At 45.7% G+C, this 15,152-nt stretch overlaps 1 protein-coding gene across 1 annotated transcript in view; it reads right to left on the bottom strand.

Moving 5' to 3' along the window:
* CAMTA1 (calmodulin binding transcription activator 1) overlaps positions 1–9,848 on the bottom strand; it is a 916,345-nt gene extending 906,497 nt beyond the window's left edge. The window contains 1 exon segment of the mRNA XM_082612607.1: positions 9,737–9,848. Within this exon segment, the coding sequence (XP_082468733.1) occupies positions 9,737–9,761 (25 nt within the window). The 5' untranslated portion in view covers positions 9,762–9,848.
* Between the last annotated feature and the right edge of the window lie 5,304 nt (positions 9,849–15,152).

Here is a 15,152-nt window from a genome sequence, read left to right as displayed (position 1 = left end):
AGTAATTTGCATAGAATATAATTTAATCTGCAGGCCTAACCTCTCTGAAATAAAGTAGAATCCTCTGATTTAGCCAAATTACAACAGAAATGCTACTTTATAACAAAGGAGCTACAGCACAGCACCCTGAACTTCATGGGAGAACAAAAATGTAGTGTCAATATGTTCACAACACAGCTCAATCCACAAAATCATGAGATAATTAAACTGACTGTTTTTAGGATTCAATCTGTTTCGCCAGAAACCTTGTCCAAGCTACACTGATGCAAATCAGCATGAGCAACTCCAGCTCTGTTGAAACAACTCCAGTATCTTATCTTTTGTTTTACCTTTTATCACTGATTTATGGGCTGATGGTAAACTGATTTGTCCATGTGCCAGAACTCAGCTTGGGAACACCGAACAAGAGAAGAGATTTGGAAGAACCAAACTCATGAATGAAAACGCTGACGTCATAGTTCAGCTCCCAGCAGAGCTCAGGGTAGTCTGTGAAGAAACAGTGCATCTTTGGGGATATTAAACCACTAGTCATTTAATAAAGGGTATAAGACAGAAGAAGCCCTTGCTCAAAACAAGGGAGGGGAAAAAAGGGGACAGAAGAGAGAGAGAGAGAAAGAACCCCATTAACAACCTTTTCCCTAGGCCAAATATGAAAAATACACAGTGTACATGCCACGAACAATCATAACTTCTAAACCACGGAAATATTTCATATTATTGTTAAAAGTACTATTTTTTTAAAAGTATGGTTAGCTATGTCTCTAAATAAGAACAAAGTCTCATTCGCACCTTAAATCTTCCTCCCACCGTGTGCCATCACATTCAAAAAAGAGCACACAACATAGTTTCAGTTCTTCACTAAAAACTATCTGGCGTTGCCAAACCATGCCTAATTTTTAAACAATTCTGAATATAACAGGGTGGGACTCAGTGACCTCAGGCAAGCTACTGGAATTTTTATGTAAGAGGGGAAAAAAATGCTTTTATCTAATGATGTAATATAAACTAATAAAAAAAGAGATTATAAAAATTTGATTTACTTAGAACTATTAAGAATAGCTAGTATGTGGACTATTCACATTTTTCATCTCTTGACAGAATTTAAAATACAACTAGTAATACAAACTTCTATGAAGTTTAGACACAATTTACTAAAACCCTATTATTCAGGACACTTAAGTAACTGATTCCTAGATTCCTAACGTTTCTCAGGAAATTTAACATTATTACAGTCTTAGAAAATAAGTGACCCTGAGAGCCTCGATCACCTCTCCAGAGCACAAAACTACAGGGACATTTTCTCTTCTTTACCACTCACATGGCTTAAAATAGCCATTCACCCAAAATGGATTTTTTTTTTAATTTAAGCAGTAAACAATTTCGCCAATAAACATTTTTAAAAGATGTTATTAAGTTAAAATGCAAACATACCGGTTTTATCTGAAAATCTAAAATGTTAAAAGAGATCATCTCACATTTCCACCACAAATATCTTTGATAGAACATCACTACCCCCTTGTGGATTCACAATAAAAAATCCTTATCTTCAAATTTCACTTTTTAAATGTTTCATTCTGCTGAACTTCCATTAAAGTTTACATTCTCTTCACTAAGGGTTACTTTATTTCAATTACTTTTTAAAAGAGAAAAAACACTTAACATTTTAAAATAACCAATCCCATCAACTTCTTTATCTTCTAAGCATCCCCATTTTGGGGAGTGTTCTTCATACAATAAGAATATTTGCCGATTTCAGCATGGTAACCATACCAACGTTCCATTTTTTCCTTAGGATATCTGAATTTACACTCACAGTCATCACTTGGAGATTATTTTTTAAAAATAAATGGGTAATTTCTTCACTATCGCATCTTTTCTTTCTCTTTGATAACTTCCCACTTTGTACCAATTTATTTTTATTGCTTCCAAATGGTTTGATATCCATGTGCCCCAGAAAACCAGTGGGGCACATACCTCCTCAAGAATAACCTTTCAGGGGGCTTCCCTGGTGGCGCAGTGGTTGAGAGTCCGCCTGCCGATGCAGGGGACGCGGGTTCGTGCCCCGGTCCGGGAAGATCCCACATGCCGTGGAGCGGCTGGGCCCGTGAGCCGTGGCCGCTGAGCCTGCGCGTCCAGAGCCTGTGCCCCGCAACGGGAGAGGCCACAACAGTGAGAGGCCCCCGTACCGCAAAAAAAAAATAAATAAATAAAAAATAACTTTTCAGCTAAGAATTAAAAACCAAATCTAAGTTTTAAAAAGACTAACTCTTGATTGTATTGCTGTACCCTCAGAAATGCTTTCTGCCAATCTAAATCAACCCTGATGAAGGAAAAAAAGATAGTACCTGTTTTTCAAAGTAGAAAAAAGGCTTTGTTTTCTTTCTTTTTTGTTAGTTGCAGGAGTACCTCTGGCTGTATCTGCATATCATTCTAATACAACACAGATACATACTGTTAAACGTATGCTGTAAAAAAGATTAAATAAACTTAAATATCTGGTTTATCACTTGTTACAGACACGAGATTTAGCTGAAAGTTATAAGTCATCTCCGCAATGATGTGCAGGCCACAGAGAGAAGGTCCGAAAACTGGTGAGTCGGACTGCCGTTTCAGAGAGTTAGTGCCCCATTTTCTCATAGATGTTGGACACAAAAGTAGGGACACAGTAATTCACTATTACCATGAGAAGACAAATTCCAGTATTCATTCTAATGGTTAGGTGGAAATAAAGGAGGAAAAATCCACTTGGCAAGTGTTTTTAAGTGACTAGATACATGATCTTACCTTGTGGTAACTGCTAAGGAAAGATAGGAGAGACAGGCACGGTCTGTTAAATAACTGAACGCTCTGTGTCACCCGCCAACCCCACTGAAGGCTGTCTATGCAAAAAGGAGCGACTGACAACGTGTCCAAAGCTAGCAGCTGAGCCGCAGAGGAGGCGGGGTCAGAGCCGGCCTTCATGGTTTCCTTTTTGGGGATTTTGTTATGAGTGCTGTTTTTAGATTTGGGTGGGGGGGTGTATTTGGGTGACATTAGGAAGCGAGATCACGGGTGAGATTAATGCCACTTAATTCGTGTCCAGGTGGTGACGTGTTTAAAACTGTTCAGAACTCAGCCCCAAACGTTTACTTGAAGGCACATCACATCGGGCACCTGTAAGTACAAAGCCATACTGCAGAGAGCAGAGTGAGGGATCCAGCCCCAACCAGCACGTCTTCCTCCCCTGCCGATACCCTCTCCTAACAGGCTCAGAAAGGGATACGTTCATTACATGTCTTGAAGGGCCTGGCTAAATCTGAAAAAGAGAAATAAAATGGGACTGCACTTTTCCAAATGAGGGACTCATGTGGAAGAGAACATGCAATTCTACCAAGAATGAGCAAAACATTGGGGTGAATGTAGAAGAAGAACCATTTCAAAAATATCGCTGGTCATTCCAGCTTACGGTATGCCAATCAGCTGAAAGTAAATGAACAACCCTCTTAAAAGAAAGTGAAAAGGGAAGTAATGTGGCTGACACTTGGCCTCTCTTTGCAGTGGGGTACATAATATTTCTTTTTTAGTCCAGGGTAATGAACTAAAAAATGCTCAGGAAGCATTACCAATCTTTACACAAGGAGGCCCACAACCTTCTACTAGCAATGGCGTTCAAAGCAGAAAGATGCAATAGAACCTCAGAAATACACAGCCAGCATACTGATGGGGAAAAAAAAACACCCTCTACTTCGTCCCACCATATAAAAAATTCAAGGATGGCTGTCCTTGTCAATATATACAGAGAAACACTCTCCTTACAAATACATGACAAATATCACAGGATGGAAGACCATCTATATGTCTACAAGCCCCTCTTTCTAATGACAGAATGGTAACACATCTTAATTGCAGGACTGATGGCCACGACATCCATGGACGGCACAAGATACAGGGATCTCATAGCGTCTGGTCAACTATACCCTGAACCTGATTAGGTTTTCAAAAAATAAATAAAGAGAAAAGAAAGACAGGTTACACACTATAATCTGGAACAGGGGGTGAATGACCGTGCATCCTAACTCATGTTCTATGGACATAGAAGCGGAGCCAGAACACTTCCTGCCCTCACCCTCAAAGACACCAAAGACCAGAGATGGTACTAAGACAGGCAGCATGACATTAGAAGACCCCACATTACCTCGTGAATGAAGGCCCCAAATGAAGTATCAATAGTATACTTGCTGCCTCTGCCCAAAGAAGTGTATCATTAGCAAGCCAAAGAAACAGAAAGAAGTTGGCTAAATGCAGCAAAAACAAAAATTTCCAAAAGTCTACACGGGGAGGCCCAGGTGCCAAAAGGACACAGTGTTTCACCGAGGATGCTATCCAGTTACAAATACTACCATCACCCCTTACCTCGCGGCTTAAGTCCCATTCCATCTCCCTACAAGAAGTAACACTGCCTCTCACTACAGGACAAAAAGAATGGTGGGCATCCCTCTTTACTGAATGACAGAAAGGCTATAAATACAGTAATCTACAAATTTTTTTTATAATAACCATGAGAAGGGCAATAAACAAACCTTGTGGGAAGAAAGGGAGGTAGGATTTAAGCCATCTAGAACATCAAAAAGAAAAAAAAAGGTCACGGTAAGTGATTCTAGAACATACAGAACATTTTAGAAAATGATCTGTTATGATGGAAATACAACAGAAACACACATCACCTTGCCCCCACAGAAAATATTCAGTCACATATTCACACAGATAAAGGACCATGGCAAACCCCATACTACAACAATTTTAACAAGAGCTCCTCTTAAGAGTGAAATACTAGCAAAATTGGTTTCTACAGATATTGTAGAGGGGAAATCTGATTTAACATATGAGGAAAAGAAAAAGTGCATTTCAGGTGAATTCTTTATCATTACTGTCATCATTAGGTACACCAAACCTACACCCCAACATACTATAAGGCTATTTTACCAAAATAAAGAAAAGACACAAACAACAGTACCAATAGAAAGTGTGAAGAATTAAAAGTCACATAATAAACGAAAGCAGTGATATGTATACCAGATACCTCGCCTAAGAATGGTCTCTACAATTAGGCGTAAAATTTCGATGTAACACTTCCCGGCAGCGAAAATGTACCAGCAGCGTGTACAGCCCTTACTAACTGGTAATATGAAATTTACCAGGTAATCATGAGAAAATTTTCTATCACTTCCTTCTATAAAGGATGTATTTGATTTCATGTGCTATACACTTCCTACTCTGCTGCTGTTCAAATGTTATACAAGCATCCCAATCAACATATATCTAAATGACCTAAAAGTTACACCTAGACGTTTAGGAAGAAGATTGACTACTTTTTTCTACACACACACCCACACCCACACACACCCCACATACAGTCTGAAGGAAGGCTGTTGAGTGCTTCTCCCAGTCTGCCCTCCACCCTCTCCACCACCCCGACTCCTGCAGGGACAGGGAAAAGCTCAATGGGATAGTACACTATTAGAGGATCTCTTTGTAAGATTACAATCCAAACAAAGTTCAGAAAAGAATTCCTTACACGAATACATAAAAAGACAAGCACAAGATATACAGCAATGTCATTCACACTAAAAGGCTAACAAGACCCCTATGGTCTCAAGCAGAGTCACATAACCCCCCCACCCCATGCACACACAGATCCCTGCACGTGATACAAGCTCAGTGAATGAAGGTCTCCAGGATGAATGCACTCAGTGATGAGAACGTGGATGTAAAAACAACTTCTCTCCAAAAGGCCAAATTCAAAGGTCCCACAAAGGAGGCAATGTGTACACTAGGAGGGGAAAGGAAGAGAACGTGAGAATCACCTTCTGTTGCTTTTCCATAAGCAAATTAGAAAGAAGTACAACTGCACACAAAGATGTATTTCCCCAAAACTCAGGAAATCGGAAATGAAGAATGGCCCAGAGGAATGAGGAAGGGAAGAAATGTTAAGCTAGAAGATGGGCCAACTGCGAAGCAGCCAGAAAGAAATATAATCCCACCAGGCACAGGGGCCACACCCAGCATAAACAGAGAGCTAAAATAATGCCACGTGACTCTGAAGAATAGGTTATTTTAAGAGGAAAGTCTAAAAACTAAAGAAATGGAAAAATGTGGATAAGCAGGATATATAAAGATGTCTCAAAGAGGAGGCAAGAGCAACCCTACTGTTTGGAAAAGGAAAATCTGACCCAATCTGACTATGAGTAGAGGGTGCCGCAAACACGTCAACATTCTGAATCCACTGAACAATGAGATGAAGAAACCCAACATTTCCCAGACACGCAGGATAAGTCAGGTCTTCAAAAAGGCCAGGGAAGAGATGTCCCGTGGGTCACCCAACCTTGTCCAGAAAGCTGGGGTAAGGGGAGAGGGGGCTGCGGGCAGGGGAGAGTGATGCTCTAACAGAAAGATATAAAAAAGAAAAATCATTAAGAGAACAGAACCTGTCTACCTGACCGTGCACTGGAAAAGTAAGAGGAAAAAGCTGATCTCCAATAATCTACGGGGACGGGTGACACAGAAAGCATAACTGCATAAAACTCAAAGAAAGGAACGTTAACTTTGCACACTAACCTCCGGTGTGTTCCTCTAACCTTTACCATTTTCGTTCTACTGCCCACGGAATGGAGCACCCTGGTGGGCAGGGAAAATTCCAAAAGGCAGCCGGTGGTACAGGGAAGGGCAGGAGAGGATCCACCACTGGAAGAGAGAGGACTCTACTGGGGACACGCCAACATATACAGCAGATAGTCGACTCTTGTTTTCCCAGGGTCGTTAATACTACACCCTAAAAATACACAATTCCATCAACTGAATATACGTGCAGGCAGACTAGAAATAGCATAAAAACTTTTAAAAACCAAAAAAAAAAAGGAAATTGAGGTCAAAAGCACAACTTTCAGACAATGGGTAGGATACCCACTGGGTAACTCAATACTGACTGAGGGGCAAAGCCGTGACGTCAACGACTCATGCTGAGCAATCCTCCGGGTAACCTTGCCCTGGACTCAGTAACCCAGGTGGAGAGTCTCCTCGCTAGAAAAGTGCTTCAAGGTCCAAAAGCGCAGTCTTGACAAAGCTTGTCGGGGAGGACGGGGCTCCACACTCGACCTGTCCCAAAGTAAGACCGGGCTGCTGAGTGAGGCACCCAACAACCATTCCAGCTACGGGAGGGAGGGGAGGGAGGGGCCCCAGAGCCAAGGGGAAATGGCCAAATACACAAACTGTGATGCTCAGAGAAAACCTGGAGAATCGTCCCCCCCCACCCTTCCACAAAGTGTCACAGGCCTTCCCAAAGGTACCTTTTCCTAATGTGCACAACCTCTCTCAATTATTTAAGTGGCCAAACAAAAACAGTGACATATTTATGGCCATTCATTCCCAGTTCTGTCACAGAAACACATATTCTTCTCACCTGCCCCTATCCTTTGCCCAAAATACATGAAATATCTCTCTCCTACACGGCGGTAAAGAAGTCAAGATGGGAACTTCTCACCCCGTGAAGACCCAAGCGGAGAAGACCGCCCCTACATTCAGAATGCCTACGTTTTGGTGCACATGGGCAAGCCCTCTACACTGTGTGTATTCAGGGACTTGGTGGACATTCAGGATGTCATTCTGCTTACTCAGTACAGTACAAATGACAAAGGAAAGAGTGGTTAAGAATTGGCCATTTATCAGTCTTCTGATTCCTCTAAGCCTGAAGAGTTACCAACAACAGTGATACATAGCTATGTCCTTACACGTCAAGGTCCCCATATACACCCAAGATGTAGAGAGAGTCATCTAACGCTTCCAACTTCCTGTGTATAGATAATGGATATGATTTCACATATAAATACGTGCCTATGTGCGTGTATATATATATATATAAACAAATGCATAGTATCATTTTTTGCCAAAAGGGAACCAGAGCAGCAAAAAAACAGAAAGCATCTAAATTTCCCCTTCACCTGAAACCTATAAGATCGAAAGAAATGTTTGCATCCCACGAGAGACAACACCAGGGCCCAAGGAAGGTTCTAGTACAACAAGGAGCACACTAGCAACCTCTTCCCGAATGGCATGTGGGCGACATGGGTGTCTACACTCCCTTTTCTGGATGGAAAGGCATATGGCTTCTTCTTACCCAGCCAACATGAATACAATTTAAGAAAATTAGAAAAAGTCAAGGTAACAGGCTCACTAAATATGGCTGACTGGGAAACAGAAGCCATAAGGAGGATATGAGTTCTCTTAAAAAAGAAATGGGAAGTTTATTTCCAGGGAAGGTTCGAAGTCTCTTGAATGTAGGATGTATGAAGTCTGGTTCTCACTGCACAGAAGACAGTAATCCGAACACCAAAAGCCAAGGGCACATGAACCTCTTTCTGGGGGGGGGAGGGTAGCGTCAACTGACGAATGCTGCCCCGACCTAAGAGCAAGAGTAAACTGGAAGCAAAAATAGCCCGTTTCCCTCAGACACAGGCCGTCACTGCCGGGACCCCGGCCCTACATCTGATGGGGCAACCACCCTCACCCAGACGAGAAACTCCAAGGAGAGAGACGTGTCAGGGGAGAGAGACAGATGGGGAAAGGAGCACTGGAATGTCCAGTTCCTCCCAAAAGAGAGAGAGGGCAACTCAAAGGGTATTCAGGAAATGAGCTCACCCTAACCCAGGAAAGTGTGCGGAGAGCGTGCATAATCTGTAAGAAGTATGTGCCTTCCTATTTAGAAATGACTTCAGAGCTGCACAGGCCCCCACTATCCACTGGGTGAGGGAAGAAGAACATGGGGAGCCCGAGTCCCCTTGTCCTGACATAAGGGTCAATAAATGGTGTGCAGAGGCCCCAAAAGATTCCACAGAGGATGAGAGGATGATACGGACCCCTCTGCCAAAGGAGGATCAGGGTCACAGAAGGTAAAGGGCAAGGGAATATGGAGATCATCACTTGCCACAGAAACGGAGACCCCACCCTCCTGGCTGCGAGGGGTGCAAGGGCAAGAGTAGGATGGGAGCGACTGCTGGGGGCGGGGATGCTGCGCAGGCCCCCTCCCAGGAACGGAAGGGGGAGGGGTCACACGAGGCCCTTCGGCCGGGGACGCTCAGCAGGAGGGGGTCCCCCTGGTGGGGAGAAGCGCGGGGACCCCGCCGGCTCTGGGAGGCGCCCACGGGGCTCCAGGGTGAGGCTGGACAGCGACTGCCCGGCCCCGCCGCCGAGAACCAGGGACGGCGAGGCTGAGCGCCGGCGGTGCCCCGACGGGGACCGGTCCGGGGCAGCGGGGCGCGGGGCCGGAGGGGGCCTGAGGAGGATAAACTTTCCGCCCCGCGGCCCCCACCGGGCCCGGCGCGGGGGGCGGGGGGGCGGGGGCCGCGCCGGGCCCGGGAGCGGCGGGGATGCCCGGTCCGGGTGGGGGAGGCGCCGGCCCTCCCTCCGCGGCTCCTCCTCCTCGCTGGGCCCGGCCCCCGCCCGCCGGCCCCCCGCCCCTCCGGCCCCAGCCCGCCCCCGGGTGGGGGTGTGCGGCGCCGCGCTCCGCCGCCCCGCGTGTCACCTCAGGACCCGGCCGCGCTCCGCCCCCCCACCCGCCGCCCCCTCCCCGGCCCGGGGCGCCCGCCCGCCGCCGCCGCCGCGCCCCCGCGCTCCCGCCCGGCGCCGCCGATGCCCGGGATGTCCGGCGGGGCCGGGTCCCGCCGCCCGCCGCGCCACCCCCGGCCCCTCACGCTCCGGCTCTTACCTTCCGGCTTGTTTTCGGCAGCCATTTCCCCTCCGCGCGCCACATCCTCCTCCTCCTCGCGACCGGGACCCCGAGCGCGCGCCTCGTACCGCCGCCGCCGCCGCCGGCCCAGCCACCCCGCCGCCGCCGCGCACCCGCCCTGGCCCCGCCCCGCGGCCCACGCACTGAGCCCGTTGGGCCGCGCGGCTGCCACTCATCGCTCCCGCCACCAATCGCCCCGCACCAGGGGTCTCACTACTCTCCGGGAGGAGCGTCCTATCCATCCGGCCCATTGGCTAGTCACCACCCAACGGAATGAAAGGATTGGTCAAAAATCAACGCCCCCTCCCCACCCACTCCCAGGAAAGCCCGCCTTCCAGACCTAAACAAAGCTTTCCAGTGGCCAGAGCACGAAAGAACTGCCCAATCAGGAAGGGGCCGACACGGAATATTTCCTCGAGGCCGAGACGTGGCGTTTTGATTGGGCGTTACTACAGTGTTTCCCAGGCCGTCCAGACCAATCAAAGGGGGTTCCCGGATCTCGGGAGCGGCGAAGGGAAGCCCCGCCCCCGAGCGTGACCGTCATGAGGAAGGCGTTCGCTCATTGGCGCGCTGGGGCTTTTCCCGCGTGCTCCCGGGGCTGAAGGACGTTCCCGGGGAAGCCGCTGCCGGCGCGTGGGGTCCCGGTGGCAGTGGAGGACGCGGCGGAATCTCCGGGATCCCTCGGCTTATCGCTTCCGGGGGGCAGCGGGGGCCTGGGGCCTCGGGGCTGGCGTCGGCCGGGTGCCGCGCTCGAGAGCCGGCCGGCCCTGGGGTCCGAGCGTCGCTGCGGGCGGTGGGGGAGGGGCGCGCCTCCGCCAGGCCCCTCCCCTTCCCCCTCCCCCCTCACCGCGCCCCGCCCCCTCGGCCCGCGCCGCCGCGGCCCCTCGAGCGGGTTCCTGGTCCGCTTGTGCCTGTCGTTGCCCGCCCCCGGTGTGCTCCGTTGTCCCCTTTTCTAGAGGCTTAAAATACTGAAACTTTATTTTGGTCACGTTGGCCATGTGACCCGCAGAGCCGATGACTCATAGATGCCTGTCCCAGGATGAGGCCGCTGAGCAGAATCTTATAGAAACGTTAAGCCTCGGCGAGCGTGCTCGGTGGGCGAGGCAAGCCAAGTTTGCTTCGGTCCTGGGCTCACATTCGTGGCTTTTCCGATCAAATATTCCGGCGTCCACCGCACTCACGCCCCATGCGGGGTGGGGAGACCAACTGGGTTTCAGTCGCGGGGAGAGAGCTCTGAAGCGGGTTAGGATCCATCCTGGGGGGGAACAGACACACCGCTGCAGCTTCTCTGGAAATCCGTCCACATCTAGTACACCAGCACACACTGTACAGACAAGCCTAAAGCCAGATGAGATGGCAAAGATGAAAATGCCCCCTCCAAGAGAAATTCAGGAATTGTGCACGTGGGCAGGTAAGACCAGAAACAAAGGAGAGGTCTGAAATCTCCAAGTTTTAAAAAAAGGAAGAAAAGTTGAATGAAAAGCAGAGCTCCAACCGCTCCGTGTGATTCTTGCACGGTTTGCAGTGAGAACCTTTCAATCCTCTACATTTTGTTTTGTCCTTTGCTTCCCGTGGATGACAGCTAGCAGCAGCAGCGAAAGGTCCTCGTTTGAGTATTTTGGCACCAAGATTGATTGTCAAAGTGAATTTTGTGCCAGTCCTAAAAACGTGTTCTTTTTCTCGTCTTCACAACTGAAAATTTCTTAAGTTTTTCAGACGTAAAGATGTCCCAAAAGAATGTTTTGTATTATACACTAATTCTTCAACAAACTTTCATTTTATGAGGGTCAAAAAATGCAAAGTTTTAACAACGAGGGTACAATATTTTATCAATTAGCATTCTTAATACCACCTATGTTGACGATCTGTGTGGTGAAACATATTCTTAAAAGTGCTGGTGGCATTGAAAATTAATGTAACCCTTTTGAAAAGCAATTTTACAGTATGTATTAAAAGCCATAAAAAGTTTGCATCTTTTGACCCAGTAATCTTACTTCTGGGAATCTATTCTAAGGAACTAACACTAAATGCCAAAAAGCTATATGTGTGAAGGTATTCTTCACAGAATCGCCGTATTTATTACAAAAAAAAAAAATTGTGCTAATGCTGGATGTTTAATAACTAAATTGTGTTGTATCTACACAATAGAACATCATGGTAGTCACAGACATTAGACACAGAAAGAAAAGTTTACCCATTGCTAGGTGGGGGGAAAAAAGTTTTCAAAATTATGGCATTCACTTGTTACATATGATGTGATTCCAGGTAAAAAAAAAACTGCATTTTGAAAAAAGACTGATATAAAATACACCCGAGAAATGATATTTGGGGTATTGTGAGTGGTTTCCCTTATTGTCTCTATTTCATATAATATAGCTATGCTGTTTTTATAATTAAAACATATACTTAAATTTAAAACTAATGTTATCCAGTGTGTACTGGAGACCAGACTCTGTTAGATCCTGAGGATGTAAGGTTGAACAAGGTTGAGTGTCTCCCTCCAAGGAGCTCACAGCCTAGCAGGGTTAACAGATATGAACAACAGCAGGTCAAGGTGCAGTGGGGACACAGGAAAAGGTAATGAATATCACCTGGGCCTCAAGTGCAGCCTGTAAAACTAAAACAGTGCTGCTCTTATCACTAACTTTTTTTGTTTTGGAAAATGTAGTTATAAAAAATACGATGTATGTTAACATGTAATGGGTCTCTATTTTTAATGAACTAATAAATTTTTTGTGTATTTCTATACAGCCCATACACAACAGATAAACAAGTCACAAAACAAAAGCTCTTTGGCGTCCTCAATTATTTTTATGAGTGTAGTAAATGTATCCTGAGACCAATGAGTTTGAAAGCCTCTGGGCTGGAGAATGAGATGTTTTTGGGTGGACTGGCTGGCTCGTGTCCTAGACCATTCCGGAAGCTGTAACAAAGTACCAAGGATTGGGTGGCTTATAACAACAGAAATTTACTTCCCCCAGTTCTGGAGGCTGGAAGTCGGAGACCAGGGAGCAGAGAGCAAAGTGTCTCATGACTCTTAAAAGGACACTAACCCCATCATGGCACACCCCATCCCCCATGGCCTCACTTAATCCTGATCACCTCCTGAAGGCCCCACCTCCTAATGCCATCACATGGGAGGTAGGGTTTCAACACATGAATCTGGGGGGAAACACAAACATTCAGTTCATAACAGCTGGTGTTTGCCTTTGCTTGGGAGGGTAACCAAGATGTGGGTACTTCCAGTAAGGGAAGTGACCTGAGTTGCTAAAAGAGCCCAGTTGGAAAGCAGAGGAGGCAGAAGATGTGCTGGACACCCCACCCCATCCTTTGAATCCTTGGCCATTTTGGCCCTAATGTTCTTCAAGGAAAGAATGTTACTGTCCAGGACCAGATGGACATAGGTAAATAGTGGAAATATTAAATGGTTACTTTTTACCTCAAAAATACTTGTAAAAGAGCGTTGTTTCCTGGTCAGCTTTCTGAAGTAATTAAAGTGACTATTATTACTGCTGATGATAATAAAAGTGCTTGGACTTGCTTCCTTAAACTCAAGGTACCGAAGCTCCATGTTACTGGGTTGAGAGACGAAAGCAAGGACTGAACTGAACCCATTTGAGAGCCTAAAGACTCCTAAAAGGGAAACTCACCAACACAGGTCAAGAAAGAAATAATTATTCTAGTTATGCCTTCCTTAGCTTAGAAAGGTAATGATGATACCCAAAAGTCCTGCTTCCAAAAAGTTTCTCCCCTTGCCTTTCCTTTAATTAATTTTTTAAATTTCGAGATCACTGTAGATTTGCACGCCATTGTAGGAAATAATACAGAGAGATCCTTTGTCCCCTCGCCTTTACAAGATAAAAAATAATGAAAACTTGTGAGCTTCTGAGAACAAACCTTTCACTAATATTCCTTGTTTTCCCTATCCTGCAAACACTCATCTTCCCTCCTCCCCCCATGTCCGTTCAGCAATTCTGGCAACCATTGCAATCTCGGAATATCTACCATCAGTATATAAGAGTAAAGACTTGTCTGATACCCCAAGTATAAGGAGATCTAGGCCTAGTAGACCTGAATTTCAGCTCGCTTGAAATATAATTTGAACATAAAAGGCCCGATTTGCGGACCAGTAATCTGCTGAAATTTTGAAATGAATAAGTGGTTTCCCTTGTTCAGTATTTACTGAAGTGTAGTAAGGCAGAATGGACAGTAGTCCAAGGACCAACCACACCACTTCTGGCTGTTTTGTTTTCCTTTTAATATTAAAACCCAGAACAGGGACTTCCCTGGCGGTTCAGTGGTTAAGACTTCGCCTTCCGGTGCAGGGGGTGCGGGTTCGATCCCAGGTTGGGGAGCTAAGATCCCACATGCCTTGAGGCCAAAAAACAAAAAAACGTAAAACAAGTAATATTGTAACAAACTCAATAAAGACTTTAAAAATGGCCCACATCGGGCTTCCCTGGTGGCGCAGTGGTTGAGAGTCTGCCTGACGATGCGGGGGACATGGGTTCGTGCCCCAGTCCAGGAGGATCCCACATGCCGCGGAGCGGCTGGGCCCATGAGCCATGGCCGCTGAGCCTGTGCGTCCGGAGCCTGTGCTCCGCAACGGGAGAGGCCACAGCAGTGAGAGGCCCGCGTACCGCAAAATAAATAAATAAATAAATAATTAATTAAAAATTTAAAAATGGTCCACATCAAAAAAAACTTAAAAAAAAATAATAATTTAAAAAAATATCAGAACAGAGCATTATCCATCACAATAGGGTTTTCAAGAGATGTTTTTAATAGAATACTACTCAGCCATGAAAAAGAATGAAATAATGCCATTTACTGCAACATGGATGGAACTAGAGATGATCATACTAAGAGAAATAAGTGAGAGAGAAAGACAAATATATGATATCACTTATATGTCGAATCTAAAATATGACACAAATGAATGTATCTAGGAAACAGAAACAGATTCACAGACATAGAGAACAGACTTGTGGATGTCCAGGGGGAGGAGGGGTGAGGATGAGATGGAGTGGGAATTTGGAATTAGCAGATGCAAATTATTATATATAGAATGGATAAACAACAGGTCCTACTGTATAGCAGAGGGAGCTGCATTCAATATCCTGTGATAAATCATAATGGAAAAGAATATTAAAAAAGAAATGTATATATATATATATGTATAACTGAATCACTTTGCTGTACAGCAGAAATTAACACAACATTGTAAATCAACTATACTTCAGTAGAAAAGGAGATGTTTAAGCAGTCATAAAATCTTTCCACATCACCCAACTATTGCATACAACATACCTGAGTGCCCTCTCTCCAGGGACCCTCCCTGGAGTTACAGCTAAACGCCTTTGATAGAATGTATCTCACCTCCATACCCTAATAA

Source organism: Mesoplodon mirus (genome assembly GCF_964341445.2).
Source record: "Mesoplodon mirus genome assembly, chromosome: 3".
Lineage (NCBI taxonomy): Eukaryota > Metazoa > Chordata > Mammalia > Artiodactyla > Ziphiidae > Mesoplodon > Mesoplodon mirus.
Note: the sequence above shows the minus strand (reverse complement) of the source record. Positions and strands in the feature narration are given on the sequence as shown.